Source organism: Protobothrops mucrosquamatus, unplaced genomic scaffold, assembly GCF_001527695.2.
Source record: "Protobothrops mucrosquamatus isolate PMUCROS unplaced genomic scaffold, P.Mucros_1.0 scaffold3375, whole genome shotgun sequence".
Lineage (NCBI taxonomy): Eukaryota > Metazoa > Chordata > Lepidosauria > Squamata > Viperidae > Protobothrops > Protobothrops mucrosquamatus.
Window position 1 is genome coordinate 25,122 of NW_015389359.1, and position 22,208 is coordinate 47,329.

General features: G+C 39.7%; 1 protein-coding gene across 1 annotated transcript in view; it reads left to right on the forward strand.

Annotated features, from left to right (window-relative positions):
- Window positions 1-22,208, forward strand: part of LRWD1 (leucine rich repeats and WD repeat domain containing 1) — a 37,562-nt gene that overhangs the window by 5,692 nt on the left and 9,662 nt on the right. The window contains exons 2-8 of the mRNA XM_015826910.1: window positions 13,227-13,366; window positions 15,002-15,236; window positions 16,531-16,650; window positions 18,809-18,961; window positions 19,259-19,456; window positions 20,892-21,224; window positions 21,433-21,559. Coding sequence (XP_015682396.1) covers window positions 13,287-13,366; window positions 15,002-15,236; window positions 16,531-16,650; window positions 18,809-18,961; window positions 19,259-19,456; window positions 20,892-21,224; window positions 21,433-21,559 — 1,246 coding nt within the window. The 5' untranslated portion in view covers window positions 13,227-13,286. The remainder of the gene's footprint in view (window positions 1-13,226; window positions 13,367-15,001; window positions 15,237-16,530; window positions 16,651-18,808; window positions 18,962-19,258; window positions 19,457-20,891; window positions 21,225-21,432; window positions 21,560-22,208) is intronic.

Sequence of the window (22,208 nt, forward strand, 5' to 3'; positions counted from 1 at the left end):
AAAAGACCACCCCGCCAAGGGGGAAAGGCGCGCAGTTGGGCACCGTCTTCCTTCGGCGTCTCTTTAAACGGTGCTCGGATATTGTAAGTCCACAAAGAACTGGGGAAAAATATTGACTCGAGTATAAGCCTAGGGGGGCATTTTTCAGCTCAAAAAATGGGCTGAAAAACTCGGCTTATACTCGAGTATATACGGTACACAAATATTTTTGTCTATCTATCTATCTATCTATCTACCTTGATTTACAACCATTTTAAATTACAATGATGCTGAGCAAAGAGACATTACCTGTGCCCAAAGTGCCAGCTGCTGCAGCACCCCCAGCTCCCTACCACCACCTCATATCTCTTCCCCCATCTCAGCCACCCACTTGGCCCACCTATGCTATAATCAGAAGGCTTCAGCCTGCTCCCTACCCTGTCAGGCCCCAGGAAGCGTTGGCCTATTCCATCCTACCAGATCCAGAAGGCCTCAGCCCGTGGCCTGACAAAGCCCAAGAGGTCTTGGCCTACTCCCTGTCTCACTAGCACAAAGCACTCCACTTCAGCATTTTTCTCTTCTACTGCCAGGCATGATCAGCCTATGCAGGGTGCAAAGCCACCTTGCACCATTCTTCAAACATGACTTGGCAAAGGAAACTTCCAAAGCATCATAAGAATGGAGTCTACTTGGAGAACAAAAAGAAAAGACAGAAAAAATAAGATCATAGTAAAGAAAAAGTGTTCTCCAGCACAGGAGATGGAGAATCCACCAATGGGTTTTCTCTGTCTGCCTGCTCTTGAGACCAAGTTAGCCAAACTTGACACGCCCTCTGTTGCTAGGAGATCCAGTCTTGACTTGGTCTCAAGCTCTTGAAGACGTGTCAGGTTTGGCTCTCAGGTTTTAGAGGTCTTCAATTCAATTAGCAGGTCAGAGATCCATTGTTGAATTCTCCTTGCCTTAATTTTGGTACTTGTACATCTCCTGATTAGTAATTCCATTCTAAAAATTTCCCCCCTAAACGTTTCCCCCAGAAACGCTGGGATCAGCGTTACAATTGTAATCTTTAGTTCCTTATGGCAGGGCTTTTCAACCTTTTCACGCATTGTACCACTTTTAGGATATGTCAATATCCGAGTACCACCAGTCGCCTAGCAAGGTGTCAAAAACTTGATGACCACCACCACCCCCGAAAAAAGGAAAAAAGTGATGAAGTGCAGGTAGTCCTCGACTTACAACAGTTCACTTAGTGATTGTTCGAAGTTACAGTGGCACTGAAAAAAGTGTCCCCCAAGCCACAGCTGAGCAAGACACCTGCCTGCCCTCCCGGTGGCGCTCTTCCTCCTGTCTGAGGTTTTCATTGTTGTGAGCATTTCTGTTGATAATTGGCAGCGGGGGTGGGGTGGGGGGGTGTTTGGTTTTTATTCCCACCGTCTGCTGGGTGGTTGCAGCAGGTTTTGGTCACTTCACATGACCCTGGGACACTGTGACCGTCATAAATATGAATCAGTTGCCAAGCATCTGAATGTAAATCACAAGACCCTGGAGAGGCTGCAACATTCCAGCTTTGGTGCTTCTTCAGGGCTCAGCAGGAGCACCAGGATCAGCCCTGAGCTCCAGCTGGAGCCTGGTGCTGATCCTGGCACTTCCACTGAACCCTGACAGTCCCGAAGAAGAGCTGATCCTGGCGCTTCTGCTGAGCCCTGACAGCCCTGCAGCTCCAGCCATCTCTCGCTCAGGCTTGTGTGGTGCTGCCACCGGTTCAGCTCATTCCCCTCCCCCTCTATCATTTTTCTAGGATGGTCGCGTACCACCTGCCAGGTGCCAATGTACCACAGGTGGTACTCGTACCACTGGTTGAAAAGCCTTGCCTTATGGTTTCCTCTAATGTCCAACCTTCAAAGTTCCATCCAGTAATGTTTTTTAAGAGATTCAAAACAAAAACATTTTCCTGTAAGAAGAATTCTTATAATTTCAAATTGTATTTCAAATCCACCTGTTTCTATTTTCCAAAATCAATGTTCTAATCATCTGTTTATTGATTATTCACATAATAATAATTTAAGTCCTCAAATTTGTACAGTATTTAAAGCTTCTTTCATTAAGAATTGAAGGAAATTCACACTGTAAAACTTCTTAATCCGAAGGTTCCTGATAACTAAAAAAGTTAAAAAGCCATTTCTGAAGGTAATTAGAAAAGAAAGTATGTGAACCAGCATCCTTTTCATCAATCAGAATAGAGCTGGAAGGGACCTTGGAAGTCTTCTAGTCCAACCTCCTGCTCAAGCAGGAGACCCTGGCCTATACCATTTCAGACAAGTGACTGTCCAGTTTCTTCTTAAAAACCTCCATTGATGAAGCACCCACAACTTCTGAAGGCAAGCTGTTCCATTGGTTAATTGTCTTCATTGTTAGGAAGTTTCTCCTTAATTCCAGGTTGTTTCTCCTTGATTAGTTTCCATCCATTGTTTCTTGTCCTGCCCTCTGGTGCTTTGGAAAACAAGTTGACCCCCCTCCTCTTTGTGACAACCTTCAATTACTGGAATACTGCCATCGTGTCCCCCCAAGTCCTTCTTTTCTCTAGGCCAAACCCAAATCCTGCAACCATTCTTCATATGTTTTAGTCTCCAGGCCTTTAATCATCTTAGTTGCTTTTCTTTGCACTTTTTCCAAAGTCTCAACATCCTTTTTGTAATGTAGTGACCAAAACTGGATGCAGTGTTCCAGGTGTGGCCTTACTAAGGCTTTATAAAGCGGTAGTAATACCATGTTTCCCCGAAAGTAAGACCCAGTCTTATATATTTTTGCCTCCAAAAAAGGCATTAGGTCTTATTTTTGGGTGGTGTCTTATATTTTGCGTGACACCTGCCTCGCCTCGTGGTGGCGGCACCAACAGCCCCATCCAGCAAGAGCCCGCATGGCTGCTGGCCCACTTCTGCTGTGGCCGCTTGCGGCAGGGGGCCGCACGGTACATCGCGCTGCTGCCACCACAATGAAATGAGGCAGGTGGGGGAGGGTGTGGAGCTGCTCCACGCACCCCGCACCCGCTTCCTTCAGCCCCCCCCAGCCAGGCCATTCCTTGCTCCCTTTCACTCCCCTCCCGAGCCGGACTGCCATGCTACCGTACGGAGGATGGGCAGGGTAGGCCTGATCGTCCCCCGCCATTTCGGAGCCAGGGGGGAGTGACAGCAAAAGGTTCCGCTGAGCACCGCTGGAGGGGCTTTCTTCACGCTCTGCCCCACAGATTAACTGCCTGGCGGCAGCCACCACCTCCTTCACCAACTCCACCATGGCTTGTGCCATGACCGGGTGGGACAAGCCTCCCCCGCCGCCTCCCTCTGCCAGCCCTCCGTCTCTGCCACTGGAGAGAATGGAGAACGGGAAGCGGAGTGGCTCTGCGCAGCGATGCAGAGCAGAGAACAGCACTTGCTTGCTGCCTGCATTGCCCCACATCTCCCGTTTCCTGCCGCTTCTCCCGGTGCTGCTATAGAGCTTGGCGAATCATCAGCCAGCTCCTCCCTCTTCCCGAAAGCAAAAAAATTCAACACTAACCTGCTTTCCAGCTGTGGCGCATTTCTTTCCTGCTGCAGGGAAACGGAGTTCGTGAGATTAAAAAAAGTTCCGACTTCGCGAGATCTTTTTTTTTTTTTCCACAAGAAGTTGCAAGGTCTGACTGAACTTTTAGTCCCATGAACTCCGTTGCCCTGCAGCAGGGCGGCAAGCAAGTGCTCTTCTCTGCTCTGTATCACTGTGCAGAACCGCTCCATTTCCCGTTCTCCGTTCTCTCCAGTGTCAGCGTTGGAGGGCTGGTGGAGGGAGGCGGCGGGGGAGGCTTGTGCCGCCCGATTATGGCACAAGCTATGGGAGAGTTGGCGGAGGAGAAGGAGGCGGCAGCTGCTGCTGTGCAGGTTGTCTGTGGGGCACAGCGTCAAGAAAGCCCCACCAGTGGTGCATAGTGACAGCGGAGCCTTTTGCCGTCACTCCCCCCTGGCTCTGAAATGACGGAGGGGTACCAGGCCTACCCTGCCCATCCTCCATATGGTAGCATGGCAGTCTGGCTCAGGAGGGGAGTTAAAGGGGCCAAGGAATGGCCAGGCCGGGGGGGGGGGCTGAAGGAAGCAGGTGTGGGGCTCGTGGGCAGCTCCACCCCCTCCCCTACCTGCCTTGCCTTGTGGCGGCAGCGGCACAATGTGCTGCACAGCCTCCTGCCCCATTTCAGCAGCCAGGTGGGACGGAGTCCTAATTAGGGATTATATTAAGCCCACCCCCACAAATCAGGGTAGGTCTTTTTTTAGGGGTGAAGTTTATTTTCGGGGAAACATTGTACTAATATATAGATTTTGATTCTATGCCTCTATTTATACAACCAAGGATTGTATTAGCTTTTTTGGCTTCTGCTGCACACTGCTAGCTCATATTTAAGTGGTTGTCCACTAGGACTCCATGGTCCCTCTCACAGTTAGTCACAGTTTTTGAGCCAGGTTTTGCCTAACCTGTACTTGTATGTTTGTTTTTTCCTGCCTAAGTGTAAAACCTTGCTTTTCTCCACATTAAATTTCATGTTGTTGGATAGGGCCCATTGTTCCTAGTTAGTCAAGATCTTTTTGGACCCTGAGCTTGTCTTCTGGGGTGTTTTGTGGATTTCTGTAGCGATGTAATGATCTTTTATATATAATGCAACTCCACCTCCTCTTTTGTTAGGTCTGTTTCTTTTGAATAGTTTGTATCCTTCCATCAGTACATTCCAGTCATGAGTTTCATCCCACCACGTTTCAGTAATGGCAACTATGTAATATCTGCCTTCATGTACTAATACTTCAAGTTCACCCTGTTTGTTCCCTAAACTTTAAGTGTTAGTATATCCTTTATGGGTCTTGGTTATGTTTCTTATATTTGCTACTTTGTAACTGGGTTTTCCACCCTTTCCATCATTCTTTACTTAATTGTGTTTTCCCTTTTTTTCTTTCTCTTTTGAAAGGTGTCAACTGCAGAAATGGATTTCTCTTGCCTCCCAAAACTCTAAACCAGTGATGGCGAACCTTTTAGAGGCCGAGTGCCCAAACTGCAACCCAAAACCCACTTATTTATTGCAAAGTGCCAGGGCTGCATCAGTATTGTGGTGCCCTCAGGGGGTGTGTGGGGGCGTGGCCCACTATGTGGGCGTGGCTGCAGTGGTCACGGCAGACTGGGTGAGCGTGGCCGGGGCCAGGGTGGCGGGGGCCAGTCCCTCGCCATCTCCAGGGCATCCCTGAGGGCCAACGCCACTTGCTCGCTCACTTCCTGCTCTGTCACATCCAAATACCACATGCTCACTACTCTGGCGAACTCTGCTGGGGCAACAGCGTGCGTGCCCATAGAGAGGGCTCTGAGTGCCGTCTCTGGCACGTGTGCCATAGGTTCGCCACCACTGCTCTAAACCCACTGGAGACTGCTAGCTTGCAGTCTCCTCACAAGAAACATTGTATTTTCCAGCTTTGGAAAATACAATGGAAGGCATTTCAAAATGGAAAAAGTTGAAACTGTCATGTTTGGAAGAATCACAGCAGTAAAACTGAACGTTTTGCAAGGCCCAAATTTTTCATCCAAATGATCCCTAAAAAGAATTGAGAAAAAGACACTAAATGATTGGTTTTATATGGTTTAATAAAAGATCCAAAATAGGGTTTAAGATTTTAGAAGACTCAAAAGAACAGGGTGGACTAACAATATCCAAATATAAGTTATGTAACTAAACTACTTGATTAACTTGGATAACAGATTGGATTATAAAAAAATATTGTTGGATTGCTTCTATGGAACACGTAAGACTTCCAGATAGGTTACACAGATCTTTGGCCTGAAGTATGTAGAAAAATGCAATATATAACAGACTATTCAATAATAAGTATTGTTTTGAAAGTACAGAATAAACATAGAAAATGACTTTTCACAATCCTCAGTTAATGATGGCTGCTGAATGTGGCGTGATCATGTGAAATTGTGCTTTATGCCTGTGTCACTTAGCAATGGAAATTCCAGTCCCAATTGCCTTTGTTAAGATTACCTGTAAATTAAAGCTTTCTTCCAAGAGAACATTGTTAAATCTCATTAATTACCTATGATAATAGTTTGATCACAATTTCTTAGAAAGTCTTATATGATATTGTAGAAAATCCATCAGGTTCTACAGATTTCTTCAGTTTCGGTGTTTATATTGTTTCTTTTATTTCCTTTTTGATATCACTGGTTTGTAAAGAGCTTCATTTTGTTATTCTGTGAATTTATAAACTGCCTTGCATTTTCATACTGTTCTGAATTTAATATTTACTACATAATCTGGAATAACAAGAAATTGATTTATTCTCTATTGTTGAAACATACAGTACCTGTTGCCATCCCAATTAGTTATAAGAATTTTGTTTTGTTCCTTTCCTAATTGATAACCAGCAGTTTATCTAATTTGTTGCCCTTTTCAAAATATTTTTGTTTGGCAAAGTTCAGTTTATTATAAGTGTCACTTACTTCTATTAATATGTGTATAGATAGCTTTAATCTTTTGTTCTAAAACAAATTTCTATTTGAGGCTATTGAAATAGCCTCCTTATAAATGCTTTATTTGAATTCCATACTGTAAATAACCATCAGAAGTTGAATTGGTTTAGACATTCTTTATCTGTATTGATCCTTCAGTTTAATATTCTCTTTTAGCAATAATAATAAACAATCCACCACTTGAAGATTCCTCTGTATAAGCTTACAGTTATTGGATTATGATCAACATAGGTAAGAGATCCAATTTCCATATCTATATGTTTGGTTAGGAATGAACTAGAACATATCACTCTTTGAACAACTTCTAGGAATGGAAGAATAAGTATATTTCTTTTCTGAAGGGTACTTGTGGCTCTCTGTATCTGAGAGGGACAATAATGATACTATATGTAATCTATAACAGTTTTGGACGTTTACCAGATACATTTTTTCATAGTCCAGAAATGTCTAAGTTCAAAGAACATTCCAAAAACTAGAACATCTTTTTCTGCAAATTCAAGAAGTGATTGATTTTTTTTCATAAAATTTTATTTTGCATTTGGACCATAAATTGAGGTGATTGGTGTTTTCCCTTGTTCAATCATTAATTGCTTCTAGCTCAACATGCAGGACCTGGAATAAAATGACAGAGATCCAAAGGACCAATTCTAAGAGGTTCTTATTGATAAATTATAAATTAGCTCAGAATATCCTTCCAAATTGTAAACTCCCATACAATTCTTCTACAGTGTTTATGGGTATTTGGAATATAGGTTTCATGCTATGTCATACTGCATCTGGAGTGAATCAGAACCCATCAATACTATCCAAAGATCTGGCACAATAACTTTTTTTCTAGAAGTGCCAATAAAATGGGCGGGGGAATCTCCTTATTGGTTACCTGAGAAAAAGTCATGTTGGAAACAAAAAGGTCAGTACTTGTTTCATGGAGACGGAAGCCATTTTGTAAATAAGTGTTCTAGCAAATAACATCATGTTATTTCAAAATTCATTACAGCCTAGATTTAGTAGTTTTGGTCATCTTTCAAGTTCAGGGACATCTGTGTGAGATGTCCATGATAGATAAAGGGATAACTGTTAACTTCATAAACCTGTCCCTGTTGAGGTTACAACATCTAAATGTATTCTTTTGATGAATAGTCCACAAAACTGTCAACTAATGGGAGGCATGATGGTGTGAAGTTAAAACCAACGTTATAGAGCATCAACATGTAAAATTGGAGAGGAGCAAGCAATTTGTCGGAACATTTAAAAAAAATAATAATAGCCTAAGAGAAAGCAACAAACTTAAGAATGAAAGCAAGCTGTAACAGTTCTTCGCATCTTTCCGAAATATGAAAGCTTATATCCCAAACCTTTGAACAAGTAGATAATTTGTGTGTGGTGTTGCTAAATAGTGTGATGCTACAGGTTGCTCTGAGTAAGAGCAGATGGCACAACAGATGATTAATAGTTTATTCTCTCACTGAACTTCTGCAGTGCCGTCCATTCCAGCGACTTGAAAGAAATTTAATAACTGACCAGATGAAATGGATTTAATAGAATTTATTATTTTTTACATAATTTGTTAACCCGGTTTTGTCATCAAAACCGTCAACAGGAATTTTCTTTTACCACATTGGAGATACATACTATTGATCATATAAGCATGCACCAAAGAGGCAGATGCCTGACAAAAAAGCAGCAGCTATATTAGTATAAACACGGGTGTGCAGCAGCAACAGAGTCTACAGCAGAATTCAAACTAATAGTTGGTCCTTTCTAAAATTCCTATTTAAATTAGTGTGGCTTGGACACTGAGAAGAATATCAAAAAGATGTCAGTATGCACATTAATTATGAAAAGGATTTTGAATGTCCTTATCATTAAGTAGAGTCCTGTTTGAGTCCTGGGCTAATCAAATCCATTCATGTAAGAAAGTGTTCAGAATTAAATTTCCCATGGTTAAGCCTGCTAATAAAACTTGTTTCTGGACAGCAACTGAAGATTCAATTGCTTCAGTCCACAGGAAGGTTATTTCAGGAACAGTTAAAATGATAGAGCAGTTTGGTAGGTTGACATAAGTGGGAATCCATTATGTACAGTAACCGCAAATATAAGAAAAGAGCAGACTTGCAAGGTTGTGATTGATGAAGAATTTGCAATAGCATCTAGTGCAAGATGGAGAAATATAATATTGGCCAAATTCAAATTTATTTGATTTATATACCGCCCTTCTCCCTTGCGGGACTCAACATGTGAAATTGGAGAGGAGCAAGCAATTTGTCGGAACATTTAAAAATAATAATAATTTTATGGAGGAAGGAAGAGGAAATTTCATGGCCAAGATATTTTATTTTCTCTAAACAAAATTGCAATGTAGATTTAGATTTAGAAGATTTTGCTAAATGCAGGAAGAAGATACACAAAGTCCTATTTGCATGCTTCCTGTGAGGGTGAAGAAAGGAGATATACTTAATAAGAACTGAACCGCTAGGGAAAGTAAAATTCTTACAATCTCCTTTAAGAACTTGAGAGAAAAAGAGATTCAGTATAATCTTGTGGCAAATATACTGAAAGTCTTTGTAAGTAGTCCTCATTTGCCACTGCCTTGTTTAGCAACCTTTCATAATTATGATGGTGGGGAAGAAGTAATTTTACAACCAATCCCCATATTTACAACCTTTGCAGGTCTGTAAATCAAAAGAAAGCTGAAGCAAGTTCATAAGCATAGTTGCATTTTCATTTAGTCACTACTTTGCTTAATGATTGAGTTGCCATCCCAGTTGTGGTTTCTAAACAAGGACCACCTGTAAAAGTAAATGGAAACTGTCAGATATCAAAGAGTCTGGTAGCACCTTTTCAGACTAACAGGCTTTATGAAGAGGCATAAACTTATAAGCTATACAGTAAGTAAATTATAACTCTATCAGATTCATGGGCCACAGTATCAAACAAAAGTTCAGACACAGGGCTGCCAGCCAATATAGATGGTCTTTAAATGTTGCTGAACTTTGCTACAACAGCCACAGCTTCTCTGTATTTTCAACGCATGTCAATACAAAGTGCTTTTCAAAAATGGTTTCATGCGCTCTAAACCATCAATCAGAGAGTCACCTTTATTTTGTTTACTCTGATCAATATAACTTCAGACAGTTTCTCTGGTGTAATGTTGAGATATACAACTGGGTATCATCAGCATATTGGTGGTGCCTGAGTCCATACTGATAGATAACCTCACCCAGAAGTTTCATGTAGATGGTAAACAGAAGGGGAGACAGCATGAAACCCTGTGGCACCCCACAAGTGATGGCCGATGGGCACAGTCTCTCTCCATCTTCCAACAATTTATTTCAAGCTTCATCTTTCCATATATACAATAATTTCTTCAAGTAACCGTTTGTGGTCAGGTAATCATTTCCTCTTTAGCTTATTATGATAAAGTAGTATCCTGCAAAATCTAAAATAACATGAGGCAGCATGAAAATAGATCACAGAATGCTTCAAAATACTGAAGTGGAATCAGTCGCATTTATAAAAAATGAATTGGAAGCATGCATGAAAATAAATGACATGGAGGCAGTGTTTACATTGTCTCCTAGATAAATAAATCCATAAAAATAGTAATGCTTTTTAAAGAGCATTACATTGTTTGGTGCATGCCAAGGGAGATTTCTATTGATGTTGAGGATCCCTGCTTAACTATGCAAGAAAATGAACTAAATGGCTTGTATGGCACACATTTTCAACATGGAAATAAGTTATGTGTGTAATAAAGAACTCTGATGTTTTTATTTATCAGACATATTAGTTTTTGAATTGAATAATTGGGAGTTCTGTTCTTTCTGGCTATGCAACTTGTCTAAAATGGGGAAGCTACAGCTCATCTAAAATAAATAAGTAAAAACATAAAAACAACATTTTTTCAGTATTTTAGTACTTCCTGTTTTCAGTGAAAATAAAAATCAAACTGTTGCTCAATTTCGTAAAATGCCAACTGCCTATCGAAGTAACATCAAATGACTGGAGGCTAAAGCATATAAGGAACGGTTGCTGGAATTGGGTATGTCTAGTTTAATGAAGAGAAGGATGAGGGGGGACATGATAGCAGTGTTCCAATATCTCAGGGGCTGCCACAAAGAAGAGGGAGTCAAGCTAGTCTCCAAAGCGCCTGAAGGCAGGACTAGAAGCAACGGATGGAAACTAATCAAGGAGAGAAGCAACCTAGAACTAAGGAGAAACTTCCTGACAGTGAGAACAATTAACCAGTGGAACAACCTGCTTCCAGAAGCAGTGAATGCTCCAACACTGGAAATTTTGAAGAAGAGACTGGACAGCCATTTGTCTGAAATGGTATAGGGTTTCCTGCCTGAGCAGGGGGTTGGACTAGATGACCTCCAAGGTCCCGTCCAACTTTATTATTATTATTATTATTATTATTATTATTATTATTATTATTATTATTATTATTATTATTATTATTATAGAAGAAGAAGAAGAGTTGGAAGGGACTTTAAAGGTCTTCCAGTCCAACTTCCTGCTCCAGCAGGAAACCCTGTATGACAAGTGTTAAACTCGCCGTGTCACGTGACGTGTCGCATCACAACTTTTTTTGCAGTGCCGGAGCTGGGGTGGGTGTGGCCTCCGTATGATGCAACACCCCTGCCCTATACCATTTCAGACAAATGGCTGTCCAATCTCTTCTTAAAAACTTCCAGTGTTGGAGCATTCACAACTTCTGAAGGCAGGTTGTTCCACTGATTAATTGTTCTCACTGTCAGGAAATTTCTCCTTAGTTTTAGGTTGCTTCTCTCCTTGATTAGTTTCTATTCATTGCTTCTTGTCCTGCCTTCAGAGTAATTTTCAGAGTAATTTCAGGAATAGGAGCAGGATCAAAATTATTAGATAACATTAAGTGAGGAAATCCACCTGTTGGCCAGACTTGTCTCCCAGCATCCCTTTTTAGGTCTTCACACCCCCCCCCCCAAGCTTACCCTTTAAGTCTCTGCAAAGTTAAAATGATCCACTTCCCCTTTATCCACCCCAGCAACAATATCTGCTAAAAGGGACAGAAAGTTTGATAATGTCTATTCCATTTTTTTTTAAATCCTTCCCTGACCATTAAGCAAATTGGCTGGCTGAACTTTTGGTTTGCCAACAAGCACACTGCAGCACTAAGTGTGGTTATGGTTTAAAATTAATGGGGCAAGGAAGAAATAATTATCTTTTTCCACACTTCCATGACAATTGGGAGTAATGCTGAAAGGGAAGTAATACGCATTTAGTTTAAGTCTATTTTCCCAAGATTGGATAAGATTTTCTGCTCCTGAAGTGAAGGTCTGTTTATCTTTCTCTGGGATATTCTCCTTGGAATATATTTTTTTTCCTTTTGGCTACTGCTTTGTTTGAAAACCTAATGTATGCAGATGTTTATGGCCTAACAAAGTGAGATTGAATGAATTCTGAATGACTGAAATAACTCATGAACGAGGCTTAATATTGACAATAAGTAATGCTGAAAGAAATCTTAATAAGTGAATGATTACCCTTCTCTATTTCATATAGAAGAGGGACAGTAAACAACAGCTGTATGATGGTCTTTACCAGATCTGAGTATAAACAGAACCAGAGGTGCCTGGACATAATTTAGTCTCTGAGTTGGCTGAATTGCTGGTACAGAACCTTTGATAAATTCATCATGGTTTTTTTTATTCCTGGCATAATATACCCAAGACTCCAGCTGATGATAGCCTAGATAGAAGCCCATAATAACAGAGTTAATTCATTGGAGAATGGTTTACTATGCAGTCAGCAAGTACTAGAATCCAACAAGCTAACATTCTAGTAAACTAGAATACTGAAATGCCTTAATTTAGAGCAGGGGTTCTCAACCTTGGCAACTTTAAGACTTGTGGACTTCAATTCCCAGAATTCCTCAGCCAGCAAAGCTGGCTGAGGAATTCTGGGAGTTGAAGTCCACAAGTCTTAAAGTTGCCAAGGTTGAGAACCCCTGATTTAGAGCTTATCTAGCTGAATGTAAATTCATATTTTTAAGGGCGGGAGGAATGTGAATGAAATGCTCAGCCCTTATAAATGCTCAAAAGCAATCCCAGGAGGGAGAGGGGAGAAACCTCCATTTACAGGTACAAACCCTAAAGCAGTTCAGAAAGATTCTCAGTTTAGTACCAGTACCAAGCATACTATGATCACCAAATGACCTAGAACAAATGGTTAAATATTTTTTTTTTAAAAATGAGCCATCTAATTGAGAGATTTGAAGTTGAAAAACAAAAAAAAAATAAACTGGCATAAATCATCTTAAGAAAGACAGGAATAATCAGAATAAAGTAACTTGTCACAATACCTCTGAGGTAGAAGGGTGGTCAGAATTTCAGGAAAACGTAGCTAGTAGGAGACCAATTGCTGGAGTAGACACCTTGTTTCACATGGGATGATTTTTCTAAAATTTTCCCAAAATTAAATTAATTGTTTGACAGATCTTGGTATCTTAAAGTGGCATGTATAAATAAATATAGAAGATTAAGTGTGTTCCATTTCAAAAGAGACACAAGCCACATTTCTTAGATTGTCTCCAACCTGCATTTCAGTCCAACATTACTAAAGAATATAAGGAGATAGGATGCCTATACTGCAACTGTACCTCTACCTGAGCAATTTTCTTGATCTGCAACATTGGGATGATATTTAAATAATTCTCTTGTTATTCTTTTTACTAGCAACGTTTCTGGAAGATTAAAGACACTCTTGGATCTGCAGAATATTGGAAGGGATTAAGTATGTCCAAAATAACTACAGAACTTCTGTTGGAAAGAGCAGTGCCCAAATCTACAAGGCTACGAAAGATCAAAACGCTGAAGTAAGTGCATGTATGTATGTGTACACAGAACTCCACAAATCTGACTAAGAAAAAGAAAATCCATACCGTATTATTCCTAGTCCCTCGTTTTTCTCAATCTTCACAGCAAATTCAGTTGTGGTTTTGCCCTCTTTCTTTTTTCTCCCAAAAACTACAGTTACAAAGTGCATAGAATTAACCTAAATCACAAGTACAATATTGAACATAATATTATGATTTAAATTTGTTGTTTGATCTTTGTATGCCACCCAGAATCATTGTTGTGAGATCGGCTGACATATAAATTATTCAAATAAATAAATAGCAGTACCAACAGCAATCACGACAACTTTCAATTTGAAGTTGATACTATTACTCTGTAATAGAGTTTTATTCAACAACAGCTTTGCTGAATCTAACCATCCATTCCTCCGTCTTTTCCCAGAATAATTAGGGTTTTTTTTTTTAAAAAAGAGTATTTTAAGAACAATTACATCCTGCTCCTATTCCTGAAATTACTCTGAAAGTACTCTGAAAATTAGTCTGAAGGCAGGACAAGAAGCAGCGGATGGAAACTAATCAAGGAGAGAAGCAACCTAGAACTAAGGAGAAACTTCCTGACAGTGAGAACAATTAATCAGTGGAACAACCTGCCTTCAGAAGTTGTGAATGCTTCAACACTGGAAGTTTTTAAGAAGAGATTGGATAGTCATTTGTGTGAAATGATATAGGGCAGAGGTGTTAAACCAGTTGCATCATACGGAGGCTGCGCCTACCCCAGCTCCTGCACTGCAAAAAAAGTTGTGATGCGACACGTCAGGTGACACGGCAAGTTTGACACCTGTGGTATAGCGTTTCTTGCCGGAGCAGGGGGTTGGACTGGAAGACCTCTAAGGTCCCTTCCAACTCTTTTTCAATAATAATAATAATAATAATAATAATAATAATAATAATAATAATAATAATAATAATATCATCATCACCACCACCACCATCAACAATTGGAAATTCTTCAAATTATAAAATATAGGTAATAATTATGTGAACAGTGAATTATTAAGTAACAGTGGATTTTAAACATTTAAATTAAATTAAATTTAGGATAGTACTCTGTTTAGTTGTAAATTAATTGATAAGTAATTTAATAGTCTGTGCGAGTCAGTACAAATAGTCCTTGCTTAATGACCACTCATTCAATGAACTTTTAAAGTTATGACAATAACTTGTACATACCACCATCACAGTGTCCCCATGGCCACAGGATTTGAGCACTTGGTGACTGGCCTGCATTTCCAAATGTGCAGCATCCTGTGGTTACCTGATCACTATTTGCGACCTTCCCTGCCAGCTTCTGACAAGCAAAGTCAATGGGGAAGCTGGCAGGAAGTTATGAAATGCAGTTATGTAAAGTCCTTGCTTAACAACCTGTGTAGTTCTAGCTTAATGATCACTGTGAAAATGCTGTTGGAAGTCATCATGACTGCTCTGGCATTTCTGGTCCCAATTAAGGTCATTAAATGAAGCTTAAATGTTTATGTTCTTTATGTCAGAGAGCCTGATGTTTCCATTCTTTGGATTTTTAACATAAAACATAGAATGTTCCAAAATGTGGATGGGATGGACCTCAGTAATATATGGAATCTTTTCCCCCTCCAGCCTGTCCAAGTTGCAAATAACTACAGAAGATTTGGAGCCACAGTTATTCTCTCATCTCCGCCATCTCCAGGAACTTGATCTCTCTGACAATCTCTTAGAACGGCTTCCTGACAATCTCAGTTTGCCAAACCTCCGCATCCTAAATTGTAACAACAATCACTTGGAAGATGTGACAACCTTGCAGCAGTTTCCACAGCTGGAGGAGCTCACCTATACCAACAATGTATACCTGACAGTGAGTATATCTGGCAGCCAATAGAGGTTCTAGGCCTTGCAACTACTTCTTGGAGCACTGCTGTCCTCATATAGCCAAAGAGTTGCACTAAGAGCAAAAATTGTAATACCTTCATGTCCCAGAGTAAAGTAAATTCTGCTCATTTGGGGGCTGTTGAACATTCTCTAGTCTTGTCATATATCCTCAGTGAACATTATAATTCATTTAAGATAATTTGATGCTGCAGTTACTCATCATCTATTCATAACAGTCTTGCCATCACATTACCGAATTGTAGCTCAAAATGTAAAGAAAGCAAGAATTGGGATCTAGTATATTTGATTTCAAACATATAAAAGCGTATGCATTGCCTGAAAATACAGATCTTTAAATGCAAGCTTAACTCAGTCCTAACTGACTTTCAATTGCATTTGCTCAGATGCATTGCTTCTAAATATATGTCTAAGTTAAGGCGAAAAGTAGACCTCCCACATGCTTCCCCATTTCCTTTGGAAGAAGTGAAAGAAGAGAAGGGTTGAAATGTCCATTTCCAGCCTTCTCAGAATCCATTAACTTATTTTTGGGAAATATTATTTACTGATTTCAGCATGTAAATGAAGTTAAAACAGTTAAAACAACTACACACTTTCACCATTTTATAAGAACAGTTGCTATATTGCAGACATGTCAAACTCGCGACGTCGTGCGACGTCGCGCAACGTATCGGAACGGTTTTGCCATTGCCGGCAATGGGGTGGGCTGGCAGTTTGACACCCCTGCTATATTGTGTTCTTTAAAAAGACGGAGAATCTTTCAGAGAAAGTTTTGCAATATCTGCCACTAGCTAACCTGAGAGCCTTTATACTCATCAAATGAGTATACATTAAATGAGTATACATTTAAATAGATAATATATATAAACGTTTGATAGAAACAAGTTCTGAAAGATTTTGGTCGATTTTGTTATTTTTCATTTTTATTTATCAAATTTATTTGCTGCCAATCTCGCTGTTCAAGAGGCTCTTTGAATTCTGTAGAAAAAAAATGATCATTGAAACAAAAATCTTCATGGAGGAGAGTTTTTTTAAACCATCTCCTTTTAGATTGACCCTACCTTCTTAACAATCCTGAAATTTCTTCACTAAATAATTAATCAAGATTAATTGGATGATTGTAAATTCAGGATGCTGAATCTAAGATGCTCCAGACAGCAATAGATGGCAGTGTTGAGCTGAGCTGGACTGTAGGAGTTCCCACATGAAGATTTTGCTTTCAATAATTTTTTAAAAAACAAGGCTATTCTTTTTCTCTCTAGCCCAGTGATGATTATAAGGTAATATTTCTTTTGCAAAATCTCCGTCAGTTGAATGGCAAAGACATCACCAAGCTGGCCAATCATGTGAGAGTCGTCAACAGCCGAGAGCTGACTAATAGAGTAAGTGCTGAAATAATAATAATTTCTTAATAATCAAAAATTGTACAGCATTTTAAAAGATGTTAGAGGAAATTAGTGAAATGAAAGTGAATTCTTTTTTTATAAAACCTTGAAGCTTTTTAGTTGAAAAAGTGGTATAATAGTTTAGATTTAGATAAATATTTTGCTCATCAGTTTTGCAAAACTGAACTATAGCTTTGACTTTCTTATGCGTATTAGAACATCGCTGATCAGAAATATGTATAAAACAAATGAGCAATTTCCATTTTCTTTCCATGCCTATAAAAAGCTGGAAGCATGCTGGAAGGATAAGAAACAGGTTGACTACTTTTGGTGTCTCATTTTCATTTGGTGTGTTTATGCAACTAACAACGTAATTCTTTTGCATATCCATTTAGGTATAAATTTTAACCAGTACAGTAAAACTGAATGAATGTTAGTAAGAATTAGAATTGCAGCTTAATTCTCTTGTTCTCATGGCTGTTAAGAAAATGTTGGCTGGTGGATGTGATTTTATTAAAGCAGACTACCTTAAATCTTACTCTGATAAGATGAGAACAAGTTCAAATCTATGAAAAGTGTTTGTGTCGTTTTCATCATCTGACATCACTGATAAATCCAGAACCAAAATTTGTGACAAGAAGGAAGAAGAGCTTGCACAAAACTGCCTGTTCTAGTTGCTGTTTCATCTAGCTGCCTTCCACAAGTGCCTTCAAGCATATTCCTCCCTCTCTTGTATGTGAATTTATTTATTTGGAAAAATATTTTAATTTTTCCATTAACAGATCTAAAATGCAATGTTTCAACATTGAAATAAGAAGCTGCCAAAGAAATACGAAATGAATTAATGGACTTTATAAACAGTTAATTGTGATTGATTGATTTAGTGACTGATTTACTTAGTGGGTCTTTATTATTATTTATTTGAATAGTTTTATTCTTAGGATATCAATTGCTTTTATAATCAAAATACAATCACAATGTTTGGGAAAATGTTATAGAAACTTTGCCACACAAAAGCAATAGAACTGGCTGAGATGGCAAAATTGAGCACTTTGATGAAAAACAAAAATTTGTCTAGCTTTATTTCCATTTGGAAACCACTTTGGGACTTCTTGCTTGAAAAGAATAGAAATAAAACCCTGATTTTGGGATTTGATGACTAAATCTTTTTTTTATAGAAACATTGTGCATTGTTGTTGCTTTTGTTTGTTATGTATGCTTTACATGTTATGCTTTTATTTTTGTTTAAACTTAGAGCAAGACATTATTATTTATTTATATCTGTACTGAAGAAATTGGAAGTTTAGCTTTTTCTATTTTATAGTAAAAGTTTTATTACTTTTTTCTATCTTTTTTCTTTTCTTATTAAATTTTTAACTCTTTTTCATGCTTTTCTTTTTTTATAACTTTTTCTATTCTTTATTTTATCTGAAATTCAGTAGAGGGATATTTTTTTTAAATCAGCGGTCCCCAACCTTTTGGGTACCCGGGACCGGTTCCGTGGAGAGAGGTTTTTCCATGGACCAGAAGGGCATGGTTTTGTGTGCTGCCTGCATCCTGCAGATGGGGCTTTGCTTGTTTGTGTGGCCTGGTTGCTGGCTTGCCGCAGTCCAGTACTGGTCCACGGATTGGGGGTTGGGGACCCCTGCATTAGATTAATATGGAGCTAGAAAAAGCCCTATTTTCTGAGGTATCTATGGATGAGGTCAATAAAGTCAAAATGGTGCCTACAACTGTATGATTGAAAGCCCGTTGCATTTTAAGATATGGAACATCCACAATGCACATTTAGAAAAAAAGGGAATCTTGATCATATGGTTGTAGTTGCTGTCTTAATTTTTTTTTTAACTCCCTGTGGATGCTCCTATCTATTTCTTTCTTGTTACCTCATCTGCTGGACAGTTTGAACAGAGTGTTAGCTAAAAATCTCTAATATTATATCATGGAAAGTTTTGTATAGGACAGGGGTAGGCAACCTTGGCTCTTTTATGACTCGTGGATGTCAACTCCCAGAATTCCTGAGCCAGCATGGCTGGCTCAGGAATTCTGGGAGTTGACGTCCATGAGTCATAAAAGAGCCAAGGTTGCCTACTCCTGGTATAGGACCATGTATGGCTTCCCAGGCCACTTCATTATAGTTCTCCCTTTTTTCTAGGTCTCTGCTCATTGGGGGAAAAATTTTCGGAACCAGATGTCTAAAACACTGTCTCCTGAACAACTGAAGCCAATTAGAAAAAAGTTCATCAAGTCTGCACAAGCTCATGTAGCATATGGTCCCAGCTCACTCAGCGATTACACACGTTGGAGGGTAAGTTCAGACTATGAATTGTTTGCAGTCTTGTCATGTGGATTGTAATGTAGAATTTTGGTCAGCAGGTGACATTTGGAAAAAGAAAATAGGGTAATTCTCAGCTTGATTGAACCAGCTTGGATGATTAGCAGCGTTTTCTGAACAGTGATACAACTTTAAGATGTATACACTTTAACTGTAGGGAATTCTTGGAATTGAAGTCTACATGTCTTAAAGTTGTTGAGGTTGAGAGGCATAGTTCTAAATTCCTTTCCTATGATAACAATTTGGCAAGTCTGTATTCTTTTATTGTAGGTGAAAATGATTGCTGAGGAATTCCTGACTTCCTTGATTAATGAGGAACATAAGCCTGCTACAGAAGCAGCGGAATCAATGGAGGAGCCAGAGGAGGAGGAGGAGGAGGAAGAAGAAGAGAAAGAAGAGGAGGGAGAAGAAGAGAAAGAAGAAATTAAAAAAAATACCACGGATGCTGACAATAAAGTTACTGCTAAGGTCAGAACTCAAGAGATTTCTTTGATGGTCCACCTCAGTCAAATTCAGAAGTCTTCCATTGTTAGTTCTAGATGAGAATATGTTGCCTCAAATGGAATTGATATAGAATTTGGGAGATTTCCTGTCCATGAACCATTTAAACCATTTTTGCCCAATGCAAGCAGTACAATAAAATATCCCCTCTTTTAATGCCCTCTTTTAATAATATTTCCATCATTCAGCAAGCAATCCCTATCAAACACAGAGAAAACTGTTGGGAAGTATTGCTTCACACATTATGCTGAACCACTCTGTTAGAAAGCATGGCTTAATGCAATAAGTGAAGCTAATCTGTATGTCTTATGCCAGGAAAGGACTTTGTGCATACTTTAGCACGGAGGATTCATTCTGGGAGGAAGGCGTAGCACTCTTTGTTCAGTGCTTTGTAAGAGAAATAGTTTTGCAATCACCAAAATGGAATTTTACACCAAAATGGAATGGCTAGAGAGAGGCTCCCCCAGGATGGTGGCCTCCAGCATGAGTCCAAAAGCTCAGAGGACAAAACCTCTGGTCCTGGTGACCGACTCAGTTTGGATCCATAGAATTTTATTATTTGTTTATCAAATTTTAAAACCACCCATCTCCCTCACAGAGAGACTCTGGGCAAGTACAGATAAAATATCAAATCATAAAGACAATAAATAAAATTTAAAATTTAAAAAGGCAAGAATGAATTAAGAATCTGTGAAAGTTAGTTAAAAGGTAGGGGGAAGGATTTTTTGAGTACTAGCCAACCTCACAAGTGTGGGCTCCTATGCAAGCCCTAAATAAAGCCGCAGAGCCATGTTTTTACTTATTTCTGGAAGGCCAGGAGAATGGAGCCCCCTCACCTCCAGGGGGAGGATGTTCTACAGACTGGGGATAATGGCAGAGAAGGCTCTCTTCCTGGATCCCCCAGTTGGATTTTTTTAACTGACAAGTCTACAACATACCCTCCCTGCCTCACTGGATGGGACAGGTAGATCTAATGGAACAAAGATGGTTCTAAAGACAATCTGGCCCATGCCGCATAGGGCTTTAAAGGTCATAACCTTGAACTGGACCCTGAAGTAAACCTGGCACCCAGTCCAGCTTGTGCAGAACCAGGCACTGTTCTCCGGTGCCTAAGATTGCCTGTGCAGCCGCATTCTATATCATCTGAAACTCCTGGATACTTTTTGAGGCTAGCCTCATACTGCAACAGGCTAGTGGATTATGAATGGAGTATTTTCCATTAATTTCTGTAGGAAAAGTATCAGTGGATGTTGCTCTCTCAGACGTGAGAATAATGTTCATCTTATTGGGGACATTGTAGATCTAAGCAGAAATCCAGGCAAATTTCTGTTGCACAACCTTCCACAATTGAGATTACTTTGACAACATTATGTTGAACGTTGCTGATCTTTGTCTTTAATAGGGCCAAGTAACTCCCAGCAAAAGGAAAGGGGCTCGTTCCAAAGGAAGGGCAAAGAGCAAGAGATCCCATTCCCAAAGCAGCTCCAAGGAAGAAGCATCACCCAGCCCCAAGAAGCTTAGCCGCTTGCAGGATGAGCGCAGTACTGAGGCCACAAGAGTCTCTCGCCCACAGGCCAAGGAATCCCAGACCCCTCCGGATTCTGATGGAGCCCATCGGAATGGAGGGCGGCTTCCAAAAGGACAAAGCCACAAAAAAGTCACTCAGCAGAAAGAAGAGCACAAAGAGGAAGAGGAGGATGCTTGCAGCACCCCGGTGAAGGACTTGGAATGCGAGGTAACACATTTCCTTCCGCTGTCAAAGATATATACAATATATAAACTCTGAGAGTCAGTTGGATACTTACATAATGATTTGGCAAAGGGATACTTTAAAGAGCTTGATTTTAAAACCTGGCTGTAGATTTTAACTCCATCCAAAATCCTTTGTTCTGTTCCTTGTACAATGGGACATTTTGTGTTCAAAGCTTTCTGCCTTCTTACAGGAGACAATCACCCTGGAACCGGTCCATTTTCTACAGTGTCACAGTAAGGCCAACAACAGGGATGACTTCAAGACTCAGTTATGGGCCTGTGTTTTTGAACCACCACTAGATTGTGGGACGAGAAAAGGTGAGCATACTCAAGTGGCTGGGCTGTCCTAGAAGAAAAATGCCAGTCAATATATCTGATGACAGTGTTCTCCAGGAATTCACATTCTTCTTGTGTTTCTGAATTTTTATGCACATTGTTCCATATTTTTTATGTGTTTGCTTTCTCCAGCAAGTTGCTTATTTATATTACAAATAATTCAAGGTATACCAGTAGTAAAGAAGTTCCAATTTTAACATGTGGTGATCATACTGTGCCCATTCCTAATTTAAAATGCAGAGACAGGAGAGAATGAGGACTTAAAGTCTTTTTGCAAAGGACCTTATCCTACGGTTATATATCTGGGGAAATTTACTCTTGCAGTACAGGTAGTCTCATTTAATGACCACAATTGGGATTGGCAACTCCATTGCTAATAACAGTCATTAAATGAGTTATCATCTGACTGTGACTTGTGATTTCACTGTGAGCTTCTCTATTGACTGTGCTTGTCAAAAGCTGGTTGTGAAGCATGTAAAGGGCAACTATTTGAACATGGCACACCATGACAGTCGTAAATGCATACTTGTTACAAAGCGCTTGAATCATGTGACCATGGAGATGCTGTGTGGGTTGTAAATGTGAAGACTGGTTATAAAGTTACTTTTTTTTTTAGTGCTGTCATACCTTC